The 27,010-nt window shown below is 42.9% G+C and overlaps 1 protein-coding gene across 6 annotated transcripts in view; it reads left to right on the top strand.

Moving 5' to 3' along the window:
- cntln (centlein) overlaps positions 1–27,010 on the top strand; it is a 392,762-nt gene that overhangs the window by 210,217 nt on the left and 155,535 nt on the right. For all 6 annotated transcript variants that reach the window (XM_033018258.1, XM_033018259.1, XM_033018260.1 and 3 more), the window contains exons 16-18: positions 10,116–10,657; positions 11,376–11,463; positions 26,361–26,451. In XM_033018258.1, coding sequence (XP_032874149.1) covers positions 10,116–10,657; positions 11,376–11,463; positions 26,361–26,451 — 721 coding nt within the window. The remainder of the gene's footprint in view (positions 1–10,115; positions 10,658–11,375; positions 11,464–26,360; positions 26,452–27,010) is intronic.

The raw sequence follows: 27,010 nt of genomic DNA, 5'->3' as shown, positions 1-27,010 counted from the left end.
AATTTTACATGACTTGGAATGAGAGTTGGGAGTTGCAATCAGTCTAATCCCTTTATTGGCCATAGTTCAGATGATGAACTCAAGTTCAAGTTAGAGTTTATTGTCATATGTATAAGTAGGTACAGGTACAATGAAAAGTCTTGCTCGCAGCACCAGAACAGCCACATAGATTCAGACAAACAAGGAAAAGCTAATTATACATAAATTAGACAGAATCTTCTGAAAGAAAGAAAACCGTACAATTTTAAAAAAAACAATGCAAAAACATGATTAGAAAAATAAAGAAAGCTCAATTTTAATGCAAGAGGTGGGCTGCTAGTGCCCTGTTGTCAAGATAGGATTAGCAGTGCTGCCAAGTAGTATGGATTTTCCATATTTTGTACAGAAATGCAATTAGAAAACGGATGTACAATTTTGTGTTGTTAAATACGGATTTTAAATACGGAGTTCAGTTCAGTCTGAAGAAGGGTCTCAACCAGAAACGTCATCCATTCCTTCTCTCCAGAGTCACTGCCTTGTCCAGCTCCAGGTTTAAACAGAGCGCTGTCAGTTTAATGCGATGGAATTTAAACAAAGAGCTGTGGGTTCTAAATATAGCGCTACCGGCTGGAGCGCTATGTGCTTTGAAAATAGCGCTTTGGGCTTTACACATAGTGCTATGGCAACAGCGCTATGGGTCACAGACTGTTCAGGAAAATCCTCGTATAACAATGAGTCTTTGGAATTCTATTTCTCAGTGGAAGTTGAGCCATTGATTATTTTTCAGGCAGTGGTAGAATTCTGGATAAACCTAGTGGTGAAAGGTTATCAGTGGGATTGCAGTTACATTGGGATTGGCCTTGATTTTACAGAACGGTTGGTGGGCTCAAGGGGAAGAGGGAGCAGTGGAGAGAGTGAGGGGTGGAGAGAGGGAGGGGAGGGAGAGAGGGAGAAGGAGGGAGGAGAGTGAGAAGGAGAGAGAGAGAGGGAGGGAATAAGAGAGGGAGGGAGAAAAAAAGGAAGGAGGAGAGAGGGAGGGAATAAGAGAGGGAGGGAGAAAAAAAGGAAGGAGGAGGGAGGGAATTAGAGAGGGAGGGAGCAAAAAAGGAAGGAGGAGAGAGGGAGGAAGAGAGAATGGGGGTGAGAGGGAAAGGGAGAGGGAGGCTTCCAAAATGGCTTCTACATCATCATCTGGTGCTAAAAGCAGGAAGCAGCCGTTCAAACAGCAGTATACAAAGAGATGGCAATGAATGCACTGTCAAGTACAGTGCGTAGAAGACATGTCAATTCGTAGCAAAGTTATGCATTCTTGTACTTACATGGGTATGACCACACATTAAAAAAAACAATTTTTTCAGCAAAATGGCATCGCGTAAAAATACTGATTTCCTCAGCAAAATACTGATTTTCAGGAACTAGAATACTGAAATGCTCTGACAAAACTTGGCAGCTTTGGATTAGGGTTGTGTACATTGATCCCAGAACCTGATAAATGGAGGATAGTAGATGTTCCTGAATCTGATGGTGTGGAATTTCAAGCTTCTGTACCTCCTACCCAATGCTGGCAGTGAGAAGAGGGCATGGTTGGATCGTAAGGATCCTTGATGATAGATACACTTTTCTGAAGGCAGTGCCTCATGTAGATGCTTTCGATGGATGAGAGGGCTGTGCCCCTGATGTACTGAACAGGGTTGACCAATCTCAGTAGTACCTTGCATTTGTATGTGTTGGAATTGCCATACCAGGCCATGATGCAAATTGTCTGGATACTTTACAGTACATCAGTAAAAGTTTGTTAAAGTATTCGGAGACATACTGAATTTCTTTAAAATTCTAAAAAACAAGAGGCACTGGTGTGTCTCCTTCATGATTACATCTATGTGCCAGGACTTGAACAAATCATCCCAAGATGTTAATGTACAGGAATTTGAAGCTGCCACTCTCTCCACCATCGACTCATCAATGAAAATTGGTGCATGGTCTCTCGATTTCCCATGTCTGAAGGCACCTATCTGTTCCTTGGTCTTGTTGGTGTTGAGTGAGAGGTTGTCGTTGTGGCACCACCCAACAACCAGGTGTTCTGTCTTGTTCCTTTATACTGACTCAAGCACAGTGGTTTTGTCAGCAAATTTATAGATTGCATTGGAGCTGTGCAAAGTCATCCAATCAAGTGACCGAAAGGTCTTCCATGATTCTGAAAGTGTACGTCCATTTGGACCTCTGCCTTACATAGAAACTTAGAAAAATATGTGCATGAGGAGACCATTCGGTCCTTCGAGCCAGCCATTCAATATGATCATGGTGGTCATCTAAAATCAGTACCCCGTTTCTGCTTTTTCCTCATACCCCTTGATTCCTTTAGCCCAGAGTTAAATCTAACTCTCTCTTGAAAACCTTCACATGATTGCAAGCTGATATCTTGACTGAAAAAGAATAATGTCTAGTGCAGATATAAAAGTAAAACTGCAAATGCAATAAATCTAAAATAAGAATGCTACAAATACTCAGTGTGTCAGGTCATATCTGAAGTTCTGACAAAGGGTTTTCAACCTGAAACCTCTGGTTTTTATTTCACATGCATGTGGCCTGAGCTGCTAAGAAATTCTAGAATCTTACGTTTCAATTTATGAATGCTTTCAGTTTTTAGGATTAGTCATACAGTTTCTGAGTTTCTTCCTCTTATGAGTGGGATTCAGATTCAATGGAAAATAATGACATAAAGACATTAATTGTGGTTAAGTTACTGACTAGTGTTGGTTTGGGGGAGATGAGGATTGCAGCCCCCACAAAGATTAAGCAAAGAAGGATAAATGAACGTAAAAATAACTTGCAAATTTTAAAGAACCTGTCTGCAAGTGTTTCCTTGATTGAGGATTCAGCGTTGGACAGGACACTTCCTCTCTTTGCTGCAGATCCCAGCATCTGCAGTCCCTTGGTTTCTTCTTGTTGAGTGCCCCAGGAGCGTAACCTAAACATTTTCGAAGCACTGAATGAAAGACTTTGGATCGCCTGCGGGAGGCCCCGGGACACGGAGGCAGAGCAATGGTCGTCGGAGGCGAAGGATGGCACATTCTCAACGGCCGATATCGAGGAGGGTTTGGAGAAGGTCGAGTCGGTGGAGTGGATCACTGAAGGCACTGAAACAGCCTGTGCCTCAAGTAAATCGGGTGCTGTTGCAAGTGGCCATGAGAGTGGACCGGATGCGGCCCGCAATGGCAGAGCAGCGGTGGAGGACATCGACACATTGCCTGGCTAGGCCGACCACTGCAACTCTGACCCAGTGCCGCTTGCCAGGACAATGGACCTTTATGGCCAAGCTAAGACTAAAAAAAAATTTGAATTTGGGACTTGAAGGGTACATGATGGCGCCTAAAACGTGGTGACATGGTGTACAGGCTCAGAGAGGTCTACTGTCTTATACTCTTCTATTTAGTATGATTGTGCCTCATGTGTAGTAGGATTGTTACTGAACTATTGCAAAAAAAGAGTTTCATTGTTCTTAGGTACATGTGACAATAAAGTACTATTGAATCATTGAAATTATCTTTTGGAATCTCACTGCGACAGCTGGGGAATTTTAAATTCATTGCAATTGCCTGCTTCTGCTGCTGTTGAAGGTGAGACGTTGCATCACACCAGGGTCTTGGGCCTGTCCCACTTTGGCCGTCAGTTCCGTGACAGGCCGTTGGCACGCGAAGATTTTGTTTGTTACAAAAATTTCGGAGCCCCGCGCGATGTTGCGCACAACTCCATACCCCTCCTCGCTTCTCGGTGGGACCGGCCCCGCGCAGCCACGAGGTTGCGTAATTTGCCTGCCAAGGACACGTAAGTGGGACAGGCCCTTACCTAAACTGGAGGAGGTCAGACCAGAGAAGGAGGTCAGCAGGTGGAGTAATTGTGAAGAAAGTAGAGGTTGTCAAGTAAATCTAATGGGAAGTACAGGCACGGCCAGGTTAATGAACATGGCGGGACTGATGATTTGAACAGTATTTATTTTATTGCAAGGAATATAATGGGTAAGTCAGATAAGCTTGGAGCCATGAAAGTACAATGTTGTAGGAATTGCAGAAATTTGATTTTGAGAAGGGCGGGACTGTTAGCTCATGATACCATGATTGAGATTTTGAGACATTTTAGAGAGAGATGTTAAAACGGTGGGGGAATTGCATTGCTGATTAGGGAGACTTTTAAAGCTGTATTTAGAGAGGACATACTGAAGGACTCAATCACTCTGACAAAATGGTGGAGCTCAGGCATAAAATGGTGCAATCAATATGATGTGTTCTACCATCGGCTTCCTAATAGCCAGCGGGAGCTAGGGAAACAGATATGCAAGCAAATCATGGAAAGATGTCAAAAGAACAGGTTTTAACTTTTTTAGTTTGCCAATATTCCTTTACTGCCAGGGGCTAGGACAGGGCAAAATGTGTTAGTTACATCCAAGAAGTTTTCTTCGACCAATATGTACAGAGATCAAATAGGAAAAGATCCATACTAGACCTTGAATTGGTAAATGAGCTTGGCCTGGTGATGAGAATTTCAATGGGGGAGCATTTTGGGAACAGTGATGATGATTCCTTACATTTTAAGATAATTATGGATAAAGATAAGAATGGTCCTAACGTGAAATACTGAATTAGTGAAATTCTAATCATAATGTTATTAGACAGGAGCTTGAGAGAGTAAATTAGGAGCAGCTGCTATTGAGAGTCCACATCAGACTTGTGGGGGTCATTTGAAGACCAGCTAATGAGAATTCAGAAGCAGCTTGATCCAGTCAGGATGGCAAGATAATGGAACCTTGGATGACCAGAGAGGTTGTAAATTTGGTCAAGAAGAAACAAGAAGCACATGTAAAGTGAAATCCGAAAGATGAAATTAGACAGGGCCTTTGAGGAATATAAAGCAAGCAGGAAAGAACAAAAAGGCAATTAGAAATGCCAAAGGGAACAGGAAATGTCATTGGCCAGTCTGATATTCCTTAAAAATCTCAATTCATTTCACTCGTGCATTGAAAGGGTAGGCAGGGAGAAGATAGGGCCCATCTAGGATAAAGGAGGAAATTTGTGATTGGAATCAGAGGAAATAGGCAAGTTACCAAATTAGTATTTTGCATCTGTATTCATCAAAGAGAAGGAAATGGAGGAGAGTGAGATCAGTGGGGAATACTAATGTCAGGGCAGTTTTAAGATCACGAAGGAGATAGACACACAATGCTTGTGTAACTCAGCGGGTCGGGCAGCCTCTATGGTGAAAAGGAATAGGTGACGTTTTGGGTTGGAACCCTTCTTCAGAGTAAAGTCTGAAGAAGGGTTCTGACCCGAAATATCACCTATTCTTTTTCTCCATAGATGCTGCTTGACCTGCTGAGTTAGTCCAGCATTATATCTTTAGTATAAACCAGCATCTGCAGTTCCTTCCTACTCAGGAAGGAGATGGTGTTGGACATCTTGAAAAGCATTAAGGTGGATAAATCCCAAGGCCTATTGAGAGAAGCAAGAGAGGAGATTGCATGGGCCTTGATAATAATGTTTGTACCCTATATAACCACAGGTGAGGATTTGAGAGAAGCTAATGTTGTTCTGTTATTTAAGAAGGAAAGTAGAATTAATCCTGGAAATCATAGTCCTGTGATTCTCACGTCAGTCAGAGGGAAGCTATTGGAGAAGATTCTTCGGAGTAAGATTTACTCACATTTGGAAAAGAATGGGATAATCTGGGAAAATCAGCATGGCTCTGACCCCAGCAGGTCACGTCTTATTAATTTGATTGAATTTTTTGAGGGGATGAGGAAAGTGATTATTGAATTTATGTTGTTGACATGGATTTTGTTAAGGCATTTGGTAAGTCCCTCATGGTAAACTAATCCAGAAGATGCATGGAATCTATGGTGACTTGTAGATTGGATTTAGAATTTACTCATAGAAGATAGAGGATGGTGGTGGAAAGGTGTTATTCTAGCTGGATTTGTATGATCTGTGGTGTTCTGCAAAGATCTGTGCTAGGATCTCTGTTTGGTACATATATGAATGACTTGAAGGTAAATGTAGATGGGTCTGTTGGTAAGTTTGAGGTTATACTGAAATTGGAGGCATTGCAGACAGTGAGGAAGGCTGTCATAGTGCACAGCAGGATATAGATCAGCTACAGAAATGGGCAGAGAAATGGCAGATGGAGTTTAATCCGAACAGTTGTGAGGTGTTGCAGTTTAAGTAGTTGAACGTAAGGACAAAGTATACAGTTAATGGCAGACTCTTTACAGCATTGATGCACAAAGGGTGTGCAAGTCCATAGGTCCCTGAAAGTGGCAAAACAATTAGACAAGAGTGATAAAGGCTTGCCTTCATCGGTCGGGGCATTGAGTATAAGAATCAGGAAATCATGCTGCTGTTTTTTTGGATTTTGGTTAGGCTGCATTTGGAATATTGTGTGCAGTTCAGGTCACCCCTGAAGGATGTGGTAGCTTCGGAGAGGGTACAGAATGCTGCGTGGATTGTAGGTTATTACCTCTAAGATGAGGTCTGAAGAAGGGTTTCGGCCCGAAACGTTGCCTATCTCCTTTGCTCCATAGATGCTGCTGCACCCGCTGAGTTTCTCCAGCATTTTTGTGTACCTTGTACACATTTAAATTGTTTTCTATGGAGTGTCGAAGGTTGAGAGAAACCCAATAGAACTATGTAAAATTAGGAGGCAATTGGGTGGATATTCTGCACTATTTCCCATGATGAAAATGTCAAATACTAGAGGGCATTGCTAAAAGTGAGAAGGGCAAAATTTAAAGGAGATGTGTGGAACAAGTTTTTTGTTTAAGTGGTGCCTGAAATGCCATACTAGGAGTGGTTGTTGACATTGAAGTGATTTTTACATAAATCGTGTATCACAATTCAAGTAAAATTGGTCTCATAATCTACCTCCGCATGTCTTCAGCGAGGGACTCATTCATCTAATAAAAATATCTTAATGTTGAAAAGGTAAATCCATTTATCAGCACTAATGTTTTTAACCTGCACACTACTAGAATAATTAAAAAACAGTGTCCTTGTTCAACTCCCGAATTGGTAAAGCTGCATCAGTCTTCAGAAGAATGCAGCAAATATGGTCTAGTGGCGGGATATCCAAGATGCTAAGAGTCAGGCTCTTCTAGTCCGTAGTCCTCCCTACAGCCCTCTATGCCAGTGAGACATGGAAAAACAATGTGAATATGAAATTAGATGCATTCCAACAACGCTGCTTGAGGAAGATCCTGAAGACTAGCTACAGAGACCACATCACAAACGAGGAGATCTGCGAGGATGGAATTTGCAGGACATGTATTCAGAATGTCATCAGAATGTGCACCGAAGATAGCAATGACATGGCAACCTGACGGAAGAAGGAAAAGAGGCCAACCAAAACTCACATGGAGCCGAACATTCCAGAAGGATTTGGAAGCCCGGGACGCTAACCTGTCGAGGGTGGAAGACGTCGCACATAACCGAACAGAATGGCGAAAGCTTGCTGCCCAATGCACTCAACAGTGTGGGAGGAACTAAGTATAAAGCCCCTGTCCCACTTAGGCGATTTTTTTCGGTGACTACTGGCGATTAGGCTGTCGCCACATGGTCGCGGGGTGACGCCTATATGGCCGTGAGTAATCTCCTCAAGTCGCCTAAGGACTGAGTCGCCGGTGGATTTTGAAATGTTCAAAACTTTTCGGTGACTGTGGGCTTGTCGCAGCTTGTCTTCTCCTGTCGTCGGTGCTGTTGCCGGTTGTCGCCAGGTGTTGTTGGTTGTCGCCGGGTGCTGACTTTGGTGAATTCCATTGGCGACTACCTACGTCAACCGGCGACAGGTACTGGCGACTGAATTGTCTTGTTGTCTTCAGATGATGCCAACAGGGTCGTTGCCTGTCGTAGCTTGTCGCGGGTGGATGTAGTTTGACTTTGATTGTCGCCTGTGTGGTTGTATGTTGTTGTAGGTGGACGTCCTAATGGGTCGCTGGTTGTCCGTAGCTTGACGTCGACTAGGTGGTAGGTTGTCGTAGCCTGTCGTAGACATTGTCGTAGGTGACAGTCGCCGAAAAAATTGCCTAAGTGGGACAGGCCCTTAAGTTCTTGTTCCACAGTAGCAAAGTAGCTTTACAGCCCATGGCAAATGACATGGGTGCCAGACATATTTGGTTTTTCACTTTTCTTCCAGTGTTTAATAGGAAATCCAAATGTACCCTCACAATGCTGGTGATCCCTGTAAAGGGAAGCTGGGTGCTGTTGGTGTTTCTTTGTAAGTCGTGTATTAATTTACAGGGAATAATTTAGAGATGATGCTGTTGTGTGTGTGTTGTAACAAGTGCCATATGGTCAGGTAATGAAAGCTGTCATCGCATTATTACAGAATGACAAACATCATGTTAAATATAATAATGTACAGCACAGGAAATGCTCATATTCATTTGACTTCAGCAGGAACAAGTAATTGAAATAATTTGTGTACTGTAGTCCAGGGATGTCAGAGGGATTATTTCATTTAATCATCTTCAGTGTGGGAAAAGAAGTGTTATTTTCAGAAGGGTTGCATGTTTTACTTCAAAAAGACAAGAACAATTGCCTCGGGTAAGAATCCTGCAGGCATTTTCTTTTTAACTTGTTTTATAAAGAGACAATAATATGATAAAATGTATAATTGTCCATTCTGACAACACTGAATTAGTGGTCAGATATTGGATGTATTGTAGTGCTGAGCTTTTGCGTGGCACGAAAATATCTAATAGACTAGGGCTTGAAATGTATTAGCACCTTTTCCTTTATATTCTTTAGTATAATAGGCTATTAACAGTTGACAGCAGCAAAATTACAGTCTATAGCCTTTATTGTACAAGTCATTTGAGATGAGGGATCAGTCAGAATATATTTTTCATCTTTAAAGTGTGTATATTTAATTCTAAATGTACGTTGCAAGTTTTTACTGTATTGTCCTTTAAACATTCTTTGAATACGAGATTTCCACAGGTTAAACTAATAGGGCTAGATTTTAAAATGTAATGTTCTTTCAAGAATGGTGAAAATTAAGATCTATTTAACAACACATTTTACATTAAGCTTGTGTAAGAAAGAACTGCAGATGCTGGTTTAAATCGAAAGTAGACACAAAATGCTGGGGTAACTCAGCGGAACAGGCAGCATCTCTGGAGAGAAGGAATGGGTGACGTTTCTATTCGAGAGCTTTCTTCAGACATTAAGCTTATTGGCTGCATACATTCCTGTTTTGTATGATTTGGGCACCTATCATGGATAAAAATGTGTTTATGTTCATGAAATAAAGTCAGAAAAGCTCACAAAATGAGACTATCGGGTTGAAGATTTATTAATGGATGTCATCCTTCCATTGGTATCTTTATTGGAGAGTTTATTGCACCACAATTTTCTTCCTCTTTGACTCTTTCACATTCATGCCATCTGCTATGTTTGCAGAGCAATAATGCGATTAGTTTTTCTGCAATTTTGCTGCATCCTCAACTCTTGTCTTAAATGTGCTCTCCCCTTTGCTGATAACTATTTTTCACAGCTGTGGAGCAAACTATGGGCATTTAATAGAATGAGGAGTTGAAATTGTGTAGCTGAGCAGAGCCGTTCTGAACCTTTCTGGCTTTTCAGGCAAAATCCAGGATGCCACACATGTCATCTTCCAATCAGTTCTACACAGCTGAACTAGGTATATCACCAGTGTTGCAACCTGGGCCAATCTGTGCTAAATGGATGAGCGCCAAATTTGTTGTTAGTTTTGAGCTGGGTATTTGTTATCAATTCTTTTGAACTGCCTTGTATCTATGATTGGCAACAAGATTTCTTGTCCTGGTTTAGCAATGGCATTTTTGGTATACTCCCGGGTACATTTGGCCAGCCTGAGGTTTTGCTCCAATCTAGCAACCACACTCATTTTTGCATGGCTGCATAATGCACGCCTACAAGTCAGAAGGAGAAAGACACAAATGTTTTCAATTTCCCAACACTAAGGCAGAGATACCTATCCCAACACTGCTGGCTCCCTTGATGAAATCAGTTAACTCGGTGAAGTCAGGAAATTGGGACTGGGGAATTTTGGTGTGTGTGGAAGCGGTTCTTTTCATAGCTAATCTTAAAGTAATTTATTTCTCATTTCAGATTAGCCATTTGGAAAGAAAGCTCAAAACTATTCAGAGAGAAGTCAAAGATTTAAGAGAAACAAACGAGGAATTGATACAGGCCAATGCTTCATTGAAATCTGCCTCCAAAAAAATTCATAGTGAATCAAAAAACCAAGCTATTGAAATAGAAGAACTGATGAAGGCAAATCAACAAATTAAGGCAGAAAGAAATGAGCTGGCTGCGATGACAGATGAATTAAACACGGAATCTTCCTGCCTCAAAAGGGAAATAGCAGACATGGTACTTTTGAGGAAAGAGAATGAGATGTTGCTGCAGAAAATACAAAGGCTGCAAGAAACTCTTGAATCTGAGACTGACATCATCAGCACTGGATCAATAGAGGGAAACAGCACTGGAAGTTGTGTATGTAAAACTGCAGCCTATAATCTGAGAAAAAAAAGAAGAAAAAACAATTCCATGAAACGGTACCAGAGACTTCTCAACCGATCCATCAAGAAGATGAGCAATGTCTTTGAGCACTTCAGTAAAGATGGGTGGGAAGATATAACTGAATCCAGGTACAGTTCTCATTAACTTGGTCCTGCAGATGGATCAGCGTAGATATGCAAACTGTAAGCAAATGGAGATTGGATTTCATATACAGGCAATTTCATATTCAGGGGTAAAAAAAATCCTGTCAGATTTTTGAATAGTCATGGGATGTCTTGCTTCAAGCTTATTGACTGAAATTTGCATGTGAAATTAGCTCCAACTGCATGAATTTTTGAATTAATGCCAGGAAATCCAGACTAAGGCAATGCATGATTTCCTTCCGTGATGCCATTTTCATGCAGTCATGAGGCTTGAAATTGACAGTTTGGCAGGTTGATTTAATTTGCTGGCCCTTTGCATATTCACCACTGACAGCTAAGGATTCCCAGGCAACCCTGCTAAGTCAGTTTAGTTATCTTGTGACATGTCGATCCAGGAGGAGAAACCGATTTTTTTCCTCTTAATTTAGATAGATAAATTTTGAATGACCTATTTTAGCTTGCTACCAGATGCTTACAAGCTGTTTAACATCCTTTAAATTAAGAACCATCCACACTAATTATTTCATGTATGTTTTATGCACAGTCATTGAACTAATGTTAATTGAATGATGGTTGAAAATGAGGTGTTCTGTTATTAATTTTCATTCAGGGGGTATTTACAGTTGCATTTTTTTGCAATAAGATTAAAACTCTTAACTGTTGTACAATTAAAACACATTTTCCAACTGTATTTCTATGCTAGTGACTCTGAAGAGACTGCTGCTGAGAGTTTGGGAGAATTGATAGTGAAGACTGCTCGGCAAATTACTCCAACAACAGCACGAAATACAGTAAGAGTGAAATCTTGCAATGAAGAATAAAAGCTAAATGCATAGTGAGAATTCTGTGACTTCCAAAATTCACCATAAGCCTTCAAAGGGACATGATATTAAAGCAATAGTGATTTGCAGATATAATTAACAAAAAAAAAATATTTGAAATACTTGAGGTTCAATTACAGCTGCAGAGATAGAGTTAATGTTTCAAATCGAAGTCCCTTCATCAGAACCAGGGGAAACAACAAATTTTAAGTTACAGAAAAGTGGGTGGAGGAGGGGAAAGGAGGATTGAAAGGACAAAGGGACATCTGTAACAGGGTGATGGTCGCGTTGCCATGGGGATGACTTGTAGAGGTACAGCAGTCAATAGGTTAACCTGGGGGCAGGTTGAATATGATAATACAACAAAGAAGCATAAACTGTTGTGAAATGCTGGGATTTGGGACATGCCCAGAAGGTCAGGCTGAACTAATGGAGAGAGAAAAACTGTTGCCTGACCTGCTGTTTCCAGCATTTTGTATTTTAGATTTCCAGTGTCTGCAGTTTTATTCATTTTATTCAAAATAATTCAAAATTAGTTGTACAGTGGATTCCTTAGAGAAATGAACAACAGCTTTTTACATCGCATTATATACATCTTAAAATGATCAAGCTGTGGGGAAGATCAACGCATTTGAAAATCAACACATTTCCTGATATTGCGTTGATAGTTTAAAAATGAAAACCTACAACTGCAATATAATTACCTGTGGCTGCGTAAATTGGTGTATTAGGTGTAGAACTGGATATTGTTGACCATTCTTCTCAGATTGATGATATTATCTTAAATGTGACTGCTTTTATTTTGAATATCTGATCAATAGTAAATATCTACCATTTGTTTTGGAGTATGTGACTTTAATCAAAGTTTTGATGCAGTGTACATTGTGGGCACATTGGTAGAAAGTGGGATATTGGTAGCCGCATCCTGCACTTGTTCAGAAAATTATTATTTTTACGTTTTTGATTCTTTATCATTCATAGTTCTCAGTAGTATGTTGTTTCTTAATATATTAATTGATATATTCTAACATCTGAGGAAGACAAATAAATTTTTTGAGAAATATAGATAAAAATAGTAATGTGTCCCTGATTACATTTTATCTCTGTTTGCTCTGTTGTTACCTTCTCCAAGCTTACAATGATCTATTCCACATTTTCCTTGATTCCCTACCCCTTTGATGTCTTGTTCTCACACCTTATACTTCCTTATTTCTGTATCTCCCCTCCCCTGACTCAGTCTGAGGAAGGGCCTCGACCCGAAAAGTCACCCATTACTTCTCTCCAGAGATGCTGCCTGTCCCGCTGAGTTACTCCAGCATTTTATATCTAAAAATAATACATTGTTTAAATAAGTAACTAAGAGAAAAATGATATGGGTAAGATCACAAGGAGACCTATACAAAAAAAAAAGTAACAGTGAAAGAAATATGGAACAGATATTTAAATGCTTATTTTGCGAGATAAACCTGGCCAACAGAGAGATCAAAAAAGGCTCAAAGGCATTTTAGAAAAGGTGGAGATCATTGAAAAATTAATTAAACCTACAAAGGTTGAACAAAATGGACCAGATGGATTGCGGCAGTGCATATTTAAACAGAGGTAATGGAAGAAATGGAAGAGGGCTAATACTTTAAGCGCATTGATATTCGTTCTCTAATTTCAGATTTTCTGCATCTGCCCTATGTTCCCAATTTCACAGTTCCAGCATGATTATTTGTGTTTGTTTCTTGCTCCTCTGTTTTTCTGTTTGCACCTGTTCCAGACAGCTTCACTGCCATTTACCACCTCTCTCAGTTAACAGCAATTTGTGTCATCTATTATTTTTTATACTCTATCCTCTCAGAGGCATTATGTTTGTTCTCTTGCTCCTCACTCTTGTCTGCAAGTTAAAATAAGTCTATTTCCTAAGGTAGGTCAAATATTTCCTAAGGTAGGTCAAATGTTATTGGAAATTTTATTTTTTCCAAATGGCATGGCAGAATTGAGGGGTTGGGATGCACGTATCATTAGAAGCACCACCATTTAAGATAAATACCATTTATTAGTATCGGTATTGGCTTTTATTTATTATTGACATAATGGTGAAAAACTGTTTAGCGTGCTATCATACCGTGATATTATAGTACAATTAAAGCATACACAAGTACACCAAGTAGTGCAAAGAGAAATATAACCAGAGTGCAGAATATAGTGTGCCAGCTACAAAGAAAGAAAGATTTAAAAATGGGCAAGTGCCACAAAGAAGTATGTTTGGAGATCAGGACTGAATCCTGATTGGATGCTTTCTGCGATGCATCTGCAGAAATGCATATTGATATGCATCACAGCTTGGTTTGGCAAAAGCACTGCCCAAAATTGCAAGAAATTGCAGAGTTGTGGATGCTGCTCAGTCCATCACACAAACCAGCCCTCCTCCCCCTTCCCCCATCGACATTGCTTAATAAAGATCACTTTTGATTCACAATGTGTGGCCCGCTATAGGGGCTCTGTTGATGAAGATTATAGAGGGAATTGGGCAACACAGAGATCTGTGTAGATCTGCGGTCTCTCACTCAGCCAATAACATAATCTAGCAGATGGCAGTGTGATACCGGACTGAAGGTGTTGCATGAGGTCTTGTTCTTGCCCTTCTGGTGGGGCAGATTGTTTATTATGACAAGACTATATTCTAACCACAGTCAGAAAAGGGATGTTTTGGAGTTAGCATTCCCTACCTCTTCCGTGCTAATCATTACTTGCCAGAGGTTAGCATAATTTCCACTTTACCTTCGAAGTCATCAAGGAAGATTAGTTTCCCCCTTCAATGGGGAGCAGGATTCTTGCAAATCAAGGAGAGAGATCCTCCTTGGCTGTAGCATAGTTGCTAAATACTGGGTTAGCACATTGTTGATGGCAAAACTCATTCCATGAAAGTAGCATTCCTTTTCTGGTTTGACCCACCTGAAGAAGGTGGCCTCGCTACCTTATTATTTAAACAAAACATCTCCCATTGTATTTCACTACCCAGAGATGTCAGCGTCAAAGTGCCTGATTTCCTGAGACACAATAACAGAGCAGAATTCATGTCTCTCACTATTGTGATTATCCATGAGTGTCTGAACATTTCAGGTCCTGAACTTCAGATTTTGAAGTGGGAGTTGTCTGTGCAAGATTTATTTTGAAATTGAGTATTTGTTGTTGCACATTAGCTGTGTGCAGGGCTTCACAGGGTAAGGTCTTGATCCAATGACAAGAAGAACCAAGACGTCTGAAGACTAGACTCTAGTGCATAGATATCCATGCTCACAGTAGTGGGCAGATGTGTGTGTACAACAGATGTCTTCCTGCTCCCTCATGCATGCACACATGGGGCCAGAATATTTTCCTACTTGCATCTCATTCACCCTTCCACACATGCTCCTGGATATTAATTGGTCAACAGTCTGTCCCCTTCCATACCTCAATGATTCAGTGCTCATCTGGGTGATTCTAACATGTTTTGAGAATTTCTGCGTACAGTTCCATGGGCAGTATGTTCCAGGTTCTGCAGGAGGAATTTCACTGATCACAGACCTCCGCCTGAATAATCTCCTTCCAGCACAACGTTCTGTCTTCTATCAGTAAGCCAGTTTCCGAATCCATATGACCAAGTTACTATTAATCCCATGCAGCTGAATCTTTTGGATCAGCCAACCATGGGAGACTGTATCAAATGCCTTAGTAAAAATCCATGTAGACAACATCTACTGCTTTACCCTCATCGATCACCTTCGTCACTGCCTGAAAAAACTCGATTAAGTTAAACACTACCTGATGGTTTCAAAGCCATGCTGACTGTTCTTACTTAACTCATTCTCTTCCAAATGAGAGTAAATCCTATCCTGAAGAATCTTCTCCAATAGTTTCCAACACTTGCCATGTGGCAGTATTTTTTGGAGATGGTTCAGGAATAGATAATAGTGAGCCTATTTTTCGAAAGATATATGGGAGGAAAGCCTACAATACATACACTACTGTTCTTTAAATGCCAGGCATTGCCTGATACAATTTAAAGTTTTGCATAGGTTATACTATTCAAAGACCAAATTGAACAAGAACTTCCCAACTGTCTCTCCTCTTTGTGATGAATGTCACTTTCAAGAAGCCACCCTAACTCATACTTTTGTATCCTGTATAAAAATACAAACCTTCTGGACGGAAATATTCAATATTATTTCTAAAACACTTAAAATTCAATTGGAGCCAGATCCAAAACTAATAATATTGGGAATGACAGAGGGCTACCCTAATCTAACGATATTTCAAAGACGCTTCCTTGACTATGTTTTAATAACTGCGAAAAAACGAATACTTAAATTTTGGAAAAAGATAACAGTCCCCACAGTGAAGATGTGGATCACAGAAATGACCGAGACAATACATCTAGAAAAAATAAGGCTTGTCTTGACTGACAAACCAGATCAGTTTTCGAAAATATGGTCTCCTTTTATTGAATTTATTCAACAACATAATGGTTGAACACAAATTCAAAACCGATGCTAGGGTCGGGTGAGTGGGCGTATGGAAGGGTAGTGGGATATATCTCCGCTTCTTTCACACCTTCGTTAGTTCTGGGGTTTTCCTTTTTTCTTTTTCGTGTTTTTCTTGAAATTTTTTCTTTTCTTTTTCTTTTCTTGTTTCTTTCCCTTTTTTCCTTTTTCTTTTTTTCCGATCTAGTTATTAGTTCATAAAATGTTAAATCTGAAGCAGTACGAAAGTTGTATAACTGTTATGTCGATCATTTTTTTTTTGTACAATTGCTTCTAACAAAAATAAATAAATAAAATAGTGAGACTATTGGGTAAACTCTTCTGCCCATATTGAATTATGCACATTTTACAGCCGCAATATTGAAACAAAAAAGATTGCAAAATAAACTGAGGAAGTTTTGAATTAAATTACTTAAATGCAGAGAATGGTGTAAACAAGGCAGAGAGCTTGTAGCGTAAATGACTAATTCATTAAATGATGCCAATTTCAGAGCTGTGATGTAGTTACAATTGAAAGTTGAACATTTCTGATTGCAAAATATTTCCAGATCGATGGATGTGGAAGAAAATGAAGAATGAGCAAATCTGTAAATTGAGATTTCTGTTTCATGCGTCAAATACAGTGCATTCAGAAAGCATTGACTTATTCCACATTTAGTTCCGTTACAGCTTTATTTTAAAATGGATGAAACATTTTTTTTAAAATCATCATTCTGCACACAATACCCCAGAATGAAGAAGCAAAAACAGGTGTTTAGAATTTTTTGCAAAGTAATTAAAAAGAATTAAAAATATCTCATTTACATAATGGGCCTGTCCCACTTACTCGATTTTTCCGGCGACTGTCATAGTCGTAGCAAGTCACTGAAAAAACAGTGACTGGACCCCCCTACGACAATGTCTACGACAATGTCTACAATAACCTACTTCCTTGTCGACGTCAAGCTACGGCAATCTACCGACAATCGGCGACCATTAGGACATCCACCTACGACCACACCTAGGACAAAGTTTGCCAAAATGCATGAGAAACAAGATTCTCTGGTCTGATGAAACCAAGATTCAACTCTTTGGCCTGCCAAGCGTCACGTCTGGAGGAAACCGGGCACCGCTCATCACCTGGCCAATACCATACCTATGGTGAAGCATGGTGGTGGCAGCATCATGCTGGCGGGATGTTTTTTCAGCGGCAGTAACTGGGAGACAAGTCAGGATCGAGGGAAAGATGCACAGAGCCAAGTACAGAGAGATCCTTGATGAAAACCTGCTCCAGAGTGTTCTGGACTTCAGACTGGGGCGGAGGTTCACCTTCCAACAGGACAATGACCCTAAGCACACAGCCAAGACAATGCTTCATGAAAAGTCTATGAATGTCCCGGACTTGAACCCGATCGAACATCTCTGGAAGGACCTGAAAAGAGCTGAGCATTGACGTTCCCCATCCAACCTGACAGCTTGAGAGGATCTGCAGAGAAGAATGGGAGAAATTACCTAAATACAGGTGTGCCAAGCTTGTAGTGTCATACCCAAGAATACTTGAGGCTGTAATCGCTTCCAAAGGTGCCTCAGCAAAGTACTGAGAAAAGGGTCTGAATACTTATGTAAATGTGATATTTCAGATATTTCTTTTTTATGACTTTGCAAAAATTTCTAACGATGGGACTATCCCATCGTTTAAGAAACAGTTCGACAGGTACATTGATAGGACAGGTTTGGAGGGTTATGGATCAAACGCAGGCAAGTGGGACTAGGATAGCTGGGACATTGTAGGCCGGTGTGCGCAAATTGGGTCCAAAGGGCCTGTTTCCACACTCTATGAAGCATCATCATTATAAAATATTCTCAAGTACAGAATGTGTATTTGTAAACTTTATAAAAAGTTTATGCATTTGTTTGTAAACTGATCAATGTAAAGCAGCATTGAAGTGTTTCAGTTAGTGTGCATTTAACTTTATTCAATGTTGTATGGCGGGCGAACAAGCAAGCCACACGTGGTGAATCGAAGAGATCTTTATTGTCAAAGCAAAGAGAACAACACACACGCGAATGGGGGAAGGTTGACCCGGGGTTCATTATATATACTCGGGCACACCCATATACCTCGTGACAACTCCTTCCCGCCATAACCCAGTCACGCGACCCTACCCCCGACTGCCAAGGGTTCGCATAGTAAGTGGCCTAACCACCGGGACCTCCACCCCCCCCCCCCCCCCCCCCACCCCCAGAACCGGAGGCACGAAACCGAAAGGGCAGACGAACGAGGCGGCTGGACGTTGTGCACACATCTCCCCCCACAGGGGACACCCCCGAGGAAGGCGAAGGCGGAAGCGGGCGGGACCGCGGACGCCCCCGAAGACGAGGCAGGGTCACCAACACAGGTTGACTCAGATGGACATGGGCAGGCTTCAACCGAACCACCAACACAGTCTCACACCGACCCCCCAACGCCCCCCATGTCCAAAACAAAAGTTGGAAGTCCCCACTGCAGCACCCAGAAGGGCCCCTCATACGGCCGCGTGCGATGCGCGTCATGGTGCAGAAACACAAAGGAACAGTCCTGGAGAACAGATGGAATGTGGGAAGGCACCACCCCATGGCGAGAGCAAGCGTGTCCACTTTCTCCCATAAACAGACCAACGCAGAGGAGGGCGGCACTTGTAACCCACGCGCCGCCAGAACAAAATCCCCTGGAACCGTAAGCGGAGCCCCATGCACCAACTCCGCAGAAGAGGAAGCCAAGTCCTTCTTCGGGGCAGTGCGGATCCCCAGCAACACCCATGGTAACTCGTCCATCCATAATGAGCCGTGCCTTGAGGGCGGCCTTCAGATGGCGGTGAAACTGAAGCGCCAACAGGTGTGCCATAGCCGACCACAACTCAGAGGTGAACTGAGCCCTCCGGTCCGGAGAGATGTCCACCGGCACCCCGAAACGAGCCATCCAATGGGCAGCAAGAGTACGGGCACACGTCGCAGCGGAGGTGTTGGTCAGCGGGACAGCTTCCACCACCGTAAAGAGATGCAAGACACCCTGGAACAGGGGCAACGGACCCACAATATCCACATGAACGTGGTTGAACCGCTGATAAGGCCCGGCAAATTCCTGAACAGGTGCCCAGACGTGACGTTGGACCTTAGACATCTGGCAGGGAACGCACTCCCAGGCCCAGTTACCGACCTGCTTTCGCAAGCCATGCCACATGATCTGGGGTTCAGCGAACATGTCTGCGAAGGGCGCTCAGCATCGTCAAGGACTGCCCTCACCCCAACCACAGACTGTTTACCCTCCTACCATCCGGGAGGCGCTACAGGTCTCACCATTGCCGGACCAGCAGGTCCAGGAACAGCTTCTTCCCTGCGGCTGTTACATTACTCAACACTGTACCTCGATGATTGCCAATCATCCCCCCCCCCCCCCCCCCCCAGGACACTCCTTCCACCAGGAAAAATAAATAAAAAATTGCACTACTATGACTGTATGCACGTATGACTGCTCATATTCTATGTCGTCTTCTAGGGAGATGCTAACTGCATTTCGTTGTCTCTGTACTGTACACTGCACAATGACATTAAAGTTTGAATCTGAAACTGAATCTGAATCTCGGCCGCCACCAACACAATCGTCGCCTGGATGGAAGGGTGCGCCATCCCGTGGATAATGACGAACACCCGCCGGAGCCAGGCGGCCGGAACGATGGGCCGCGGATGACCAGTGGAGACATCGCACAGGACAGTGGTACCAGCTGGGTCAAATGGCACGCACTCTAACACCAGCCTGGAGATGGCAGTGCGGTAGGCGGGCATCTTGGCATCCTCCAGTTAAGCAGCTGCCAAGGAGGAAAAGTCAATACCTGGAGCGGCATCCAGGACCGCATCTATGGCAGGCCGAGACAACGTGTGGGCAACCCTGTTGTTTTTACCCTCGATGTGGCGGATGCTAGTCGTAAACTCTGAGATGTGCACCAACTGATGATGCTGCCAAGCAGACCAGGGATCCGACACCTTCGCAAAGGCAAAGGGTAGAGGTTATGTTCTGTAAAGGCGGTAAAATCCCGGTCTTCCAGGAAATAACGAAAGTGTCTCACCGCCAGGTATGACGCTCGGAGCTCCCGGTCGAAGGCGCTGCAAACTTGAGTTCCTGGCTGAAAAAGGCCAGAGGCTGCCAGCACCGACCATTGAACTGCTCCAACACGCCCCCCACAGCAGAGTCAGAGGCATCCACCGTCAAAGCGGTCCAGGCCAGCGCCTCGTTGGACCCATCGAAAGCGGCAACGGCTTCGGAGTTCCATGCTATGTCCTGCTGCTTGCCAGCTAGAAACTGGATCAACAGCCACATGATCTGAGCCGCCGCGGGCAGGAACCGATGGTAAAAGGTCATCATACCCACGAACTCCTGGAGCCCCCGCACCGTGGACGGTCGCGGAAACCATCGGATAGCCGCCACCTTGCCCGGGAGCGGGATCGCACCATGCTGAGTAACACGATGGCCCAAGAAATCGATGGAACTGAGGACGAACCGACATTTATCCAGGTTGATGGCCAGGCCGTGCTCGCTGAGCCGCTGGCAGAGCAGGCGGAGGTGCGCACAATGCTCCTGACGAATGCGACTGGCAACGAGAATATCGGCCAAATAAATGAACAGAAATTCCAGGCCACGACTCACCGTGTCCATCAGGCACTGAAAAGCCTGCGCGGCATTCTTCAGGCCAAAAGGCATTCGCAGGAATTAGAAAATCCCAAAAGGAGTAATAATAGCCGTCTAGGGCACGTCTTCCGGGCGTACGGGGATCTGATGGCAGCCCCGCATCAGGTCAACCTTGGAGAAGAAACGGGCACCAGCTAGAAGGGCAGAAAAGTCCTGAATGTGCGCGATTGAGTTTGCGGTCTGCGGTCGTGTCGTTATTGAGGCGGCGATAATCCTTGCAATGCCGCCAACCACCGGACGCCTTAGCACCATGTGAAGAGGAGACGCCACGGACTGTTAGAGCGCCGTACAATTCCTCCAGGCCTCCTTTTGGCGGAACTCCGCCTTGGCGATACGGAGCTTGTTGGGAGGAAGTCGGCATGCCCGTGCGTGGAGCGGTGGGCCTGAGCTGAGGATGTGATGCACTACGCCATACTTGGGAATGGAATTATGGGGTCACAATATCCAGGAAGTCCGCCAGTATTTGTGAGTAAATATTGTCCACGGAAAACACCGGGTCGTTGCGAGGCGTAGCAGATGCTGTGGGGCATAAGGAGATCGGTTCCAATGTTGCAGCATGAACGAGGCATTGCCCCGGCTCATCTACCAACAGGGATTGGGCCCGGAGGAAATCTGCGCCCAGCAACGGTTGGGAGACGTCAGCCACCGTAAAAGTCCAGGTAAAATGGCAGAGGCCAAAGATGAGCAAGATCGTGCGAACCCCATACGTCCGTATGGAGCTGCCATTGACTGCAGTTAGAGAAGGCCCCCGCTTGCCAGAACGAGTGTCGACCCCCAACGGGGGCAAAATGCTAAACTCTGCGCTCGTATCAAGCAGGAACCGTCGTCCCGAGTGTCGATCCCAAGCGAAGAGGCTATGTTTCAGGCCGACCGCCACAGCGACTACTGCCGCCCGGCCCCGGCATTTCCAGGATACAAGCAGGGCGGGCGGCACTGATTGGCTGCGGGACACCAGCACTGATGATATTAACACCACTTCGCCTTACCATGGTCGTTCGAGACAGGTGGCGCAGCCGAACCCCCGTTGGATGCAGGGCCTGGGTTCTGGGCCTTCCAAGGCATCGCCGACACCTGATCGATCGAGTCATCGCCCTGCTGCTTGGCTTGCCACAGCTCGTCCGCACGTTCCACTAGCTGCAGGGGGTCTGCGAAAGCTTCACTGGCGAGAAGGAGGCGGATGTCGTCCGGCATCTATTCCAAGAAGGCATGTTCAAAGAGCAGGCAGGGCTGATGACCGTCCATGAGGGTGAGCATCTCGCTCATGAACACCGACGGCTTGCGATCGCAGAGGCCGCCCATGTGCATGAGCTGCGCTGCGCGGTCCCTGCGGCTGAGCCCAAGGGTCTGCAAGAGCAGCGCTTTGAGGCCCTCGTATTTGACCAGATCCGGCGGCACTTTTTAGGTAAGGGACCAGGCGACCGGCCGTCTCCTGATCCAACACGCCGACCACATAGTAGTACTGAGTGTCATCAGCCATGATGCGTCGAACGTGAAACTGGGCCTCGAATTGCTGGAACCACATTTGGGGCTCCAATGTCAAGAACGCGGGCAGCTTCAGGGAGAGCATTCTGCTGGGCTGGTTTGCTAACAATCTCGGGGTGTTAAGGTTGATTGTTGGCTGTATACATCGTTTAAATCCAAAATGACCGTTTTGGATCGTCGGAGTCACCAATATGGCGGGCGAATAAGCAAGCCACGCGTGGTGAATCAAAGAGATCTTTATTGTCAAAGCAAAGAGAACAACACAGATGCGAATGGGGGAAGGTTGACTCGGGATTCATATATATACTAGGGCACACCCATATACCTCATGACAACTCCTTCCCGCCATAACACAATCACGTGACCCTACCCCACGACTATCGAAGGTTCGCATAATAAGTGGCCTAACCACCGGATGGCGCCACAGTTGAATGAATGAACAACTGAACTATATACACTCGCACCATACAAGTGAGTATTTTTTTCTAAAGTTGATTCACATGTTTTACATACTTTCTGCTTATCACATTTTTCATGCTGTGCAGAACAGAAAAGATGGAATTTTTTGATTAGAAGAATCATTGCAACAAGGCGTCATTTTAGATTACATATGAAGATTCAACCCAGTTCATGACTATTAATGAAATGTTTGCAATCGACCAAAAATAAATGCATTTACTATTGAGATTTCATGAAAGGTTGAAGCAACATGCATTCATACAATTTTAGAAAGTCTGTTTTCATATCTGAACACTCCATCCCTGCCAGCATCCTTGTGAATTTCCTCTGGATCCTCTTCATCACCATCATATCTTTTCTCAAAGGATAGATACAAATTGCTGGAGTAACTCAATGGGTTCACTCCAACTCCTTGGTTCACTCATCCCTTCCCACCCAAACCACCCCCTCCCCTGGTACGCTGCAACTGCAGGAGATGCAACCTGTCCTACCTTCTTCCTCGAGTCCATCCAGAGACACCAACAGTGCTTTCAGGTGAAATAAAGGTTCACATGCACTTCATCTAATCTCATCTACTGCACCTGGTGTTCCTGTTATGGGCTCCTGAACATTGGCGAGACAAAGCGTAGATTCGGCAACCGTTTCACTGAATACTTACTCTTGGTCCGCCAAGGCCGGCCCTACTAGTGGCAAACCATTTTAACTCCCTTTCCCATTCGCTTACTGATCTTTCTGTCCTGGGCCTCCTCCATTGCCAGAGTGAGTCCTCATGCATTTTTCACTCGGATAGATTACAAAACAGTGGTATGAATGTTGTTGTCCCCTCCCCTTGCTCTCGTTCCTCCACTAAATGTCAGTTAACCAGTTCCACAGTTTGCAACAAAATATCCCTCTTAAGATCACACCCTCCCCAGCCAACAATCAGCCTATCAGGGAACCTCCCTGCCTGAGGTCAACTGTTGCCGGCCCTGATTTGTCGTGGTTTTTTCTTGCTTTCAGTTACCCCGCCCCCACAATCAGTCTAAAGATGGAGCTAGACCCTAAACATCAACTATCCATTTTCTTTAAAGATGCTGCCTGACCCGCTGGGTACCTCCAGCATTTTGTATCCATCTTTTGTATAAACTAGCATTTTTTGTTACATCTTTATTAACTTTTTGTTACATCTTTTCTTTTGTGTGATGACCAGAACTGCACACAATAATCCAGTTGACATTTGACCAGTGTCTTATAAAGATGTAGCATAACTTCCCTGCTCTTGTATTTAATGCCCTGATGAAAGAAGGCCAGCATTCTAAAGGATGACTGCCAGGTTTTTAAATAGGCTTGTAAAGCTCCGATCGATTCTAATATGATGCAAAGTTTTCAATTTGTAAATTTCAAATTTTATTTTGTAGCCCATTGTTTAAGAAACCAAATATGTTCATCACTTAATTTTATTGTACAATTAGTTTAATCTGGTGTCCTCTTGTCGTATGTTTAAATTGTCCTCACTGGATTTGATTGGTGAAACACAAGAAAAATCCAAAATTTCTGGATCAGATGACGGGGAAGTGCTATCATCATGACTTATATAGTTAGATATTGGGCTACCTGAAACATAAGAGAGTCAGGTCATTTTCAGGAGGTAAAAGCACTGTTCTGCCTGACAGACTAAGGCAGACTAAGACAAGACCTGAATTTGTAATTTTTAACCATGTCATATAAGAAAGTCTGTCGGTGAACACTGCCACTGATGCCTTAGTCATAGAGAGCTTTGACCAAGGGTGTATTCTGGATTTTGAGGAAATCTTCTCCAGGTTCAAGGGCATAGGATCAGATAACATTTGGGGGATAAGAAAAATATCCCCCGAGTGTGCATTGTTTAAACCAAATAGGTTTATTATTCTCTTTAGCTATCAAGGTGATGACACAACCAAAAGGAACAGGTTATAATGCTGCTGTTTTAGCTCTCCTGGAGCACGGGGGAATTTTGGTCCTTTCTTGACCTTAGAAACTTGAACACAATTCTAAAATGGAAAATGGATAAAAAATATGAAGTTATTTTTTCTGCTGCTGTTATTCACACAGAATCCTCCAGAGAACTACATCTCTATCAAAGATATGTACTTTCAAATAGCCATGAGAAAATTACATCAGAAGCTGGTGTGTACTTGAGTGGCTGGTAGATGCTACTGGTATATTGCTTTAAAGAGTGTATCAATACTGTGCCTGTGAGCTGCTTGAAAAATACATACCTACCCTTGCTCTAATAAGTGATTTATTAGGGTGAATTATTACGCAGCAATCAAGATGCAGGCACCTTGACATTATTTGAGAACCAAGTAATATTTGCATGTACTGAACTGAATATTCTGCATTTGCAACTTGTCTTCAAAGAAAACTTATACTTGCAAAATGCCTCAAGAATTTTTTGTTTTGTCATTTTGACCAGTTCCCCATAGATTATCACCAAGTTCAAGGTGAATACCCATGAAATCCTAATTATGCGGAGAAATGTGAGATAATGCATTTTGGGTGGAAAGAATGAGGAAAGATAATGTTGAATAAAGGATATCGTTCTAAAAGGAAAGCAGGAACAGAAAATCCTGGGGATATGGGTGTGCATGCCATTGAAAGTGGTCGGGAGGTTGAAAAAGCAGTTAATAAGGTTAAAATAGTTCTGGACTTTATCGATAATTGCATCGTATAATAACAGGGAAGTCAAACCTTTATAAAGCACTGGTTCCTTTTATATGAAAAAAAATCGTGGGAGGCATTGGCGATAGTCCAGAGAAATCCTGAGATGAGGGACTACAGTTACAAGGGTAGATTGGAGAAGTAGGTCTGTTTTCTTTGGAGAAGAGAAGGCTGGGGGTGATCTATCAGTACATAAAACAACGATGGAGATAGACAGAGTTGGACAATGTTTTCTTCCGTGAAGGAGTTGAGGGCTAGAGTTCACAGCTGTAAAGTAAATTTACTAGTGATGATGGAAACATTTCCACACAGCCTGTCATTGGAATCTGAAATGAACAGTCTGCAGATGTGGTGAAGGAATTTTCCACTGTGATCAAATGTACAGTGAGGAAAAATGTGCACGATTATAGAGGAGGACTGGAGTTAGAATCAGTGAGTTGCTGTTGGCACTGTCACTGTGGGCTGAATGGCCTCCTTCAGTGCTGCCGCAGTTCTATGATTTAATGAATGTTGAACCAGCTCAAAGTATCATTGGAAATATAATAATTGCTAACAGGGTTTTCATTTTTATAGGAATTTAACTAATACAAAACTTAACTCAGTTGAGCCTGTTACTTATTTGAAATTCCTAAACGTACAAAGTGATCATGGTAAGTGGGTTGTTCAGTCCAAATATCATAAATTCACATCTCACCAAAGGAAGTAGTAAAACTGAACTCCACAAAATCGGATAATTTTCTGCTCTAAGATCTAACCTCTGAATTATTTTGATCCTCTGCATGCTTCATTCTTCATGCCTTGTGATGTTACTAAGCACAGCATGTAGTGATAAAGCAGTGATTGTAACACACTCTGGCTTTGTGACAAGGTAAATATCAGCCACCAATATACTGCAAATTAAATCCAGGCTAGTTTAAACTGCCTCAATCTAGAAGACTGATATGTGGTGGAATTTGCCAAATCAGAAAGATCATGGAGTACATTGTTCCTTTGTAGATTTTTGCTGAAAAATCACATGCTGTCTTTTGCTTCCTTAGGCAGTGTCACAAAAGAAGAAAAATGAAAGAAATCAATTGTTTGGAACAAAGAAGGCAGAAGCAAAAGTTGAGCCACAGTTTCATTGTAAAGGTATAAAGTGTCTATTTCAATCTTCTCTGAGATTTCGCTCACTGAAATAAGTACAGCCCAAACTCTCCTGCCCAAAGCTGTTAATTGGTCACTATTAACATATTCACAATTTAGTGGTTCTTCTTTTTTAGCACGTAATGCCCATATTAATGGAAGGAAAAGTATTGCATGAGTTTTAAACAAGTTTTACAAAATCTTCACCAGAATCCTGCTGTCAGACATCCCATCCCAAATCCTATCTCATAACTCCCACTCCTGCTGAAGGATCCCCACCACAATACCCAGAAATGTATTCTCTTTTCTCTACCTCTATCTTCTCCTCTCCTTTTCCTCCTTCTTCCATCTCTCTGCTCTCCCCAGTCCTCTTCATAATGATCTGTTATATTTGCTCCTTTATGTTAGATATTGCTGCCACCGATTTGGCCAAGACCAAGGGGTCAGTCTCTGAAAGGCCATTCCACGGTCTCTTGGTGGGTTTTCATGAATTAATGTTTTTCAATAACGTGTAAAATAGCAGCACAGAATAACCTTCACTAAACATTGTTTTCACAGCAGCCAT

The sequence above is a fragment of the Amblyraja radiata genome, chromosome 3 (genome assembly GCF_010909765.2).
Source record: "Amblyraja radiata isolate CabotCenter1 chromosome 3, sAmbRad1.1.pri, whole genome shotgun sequence".
In the NCBI taxonomy this organism is placed as follows: Eukaryota; Metazoa; Chordata; class Chondrichthyes; order Rajiformes; family Rajidae; genus Amblyraja; species Amblyraja radiata.
This window is presented reverse-complemented; position numbering and strand designations above follow the sequence as displayed.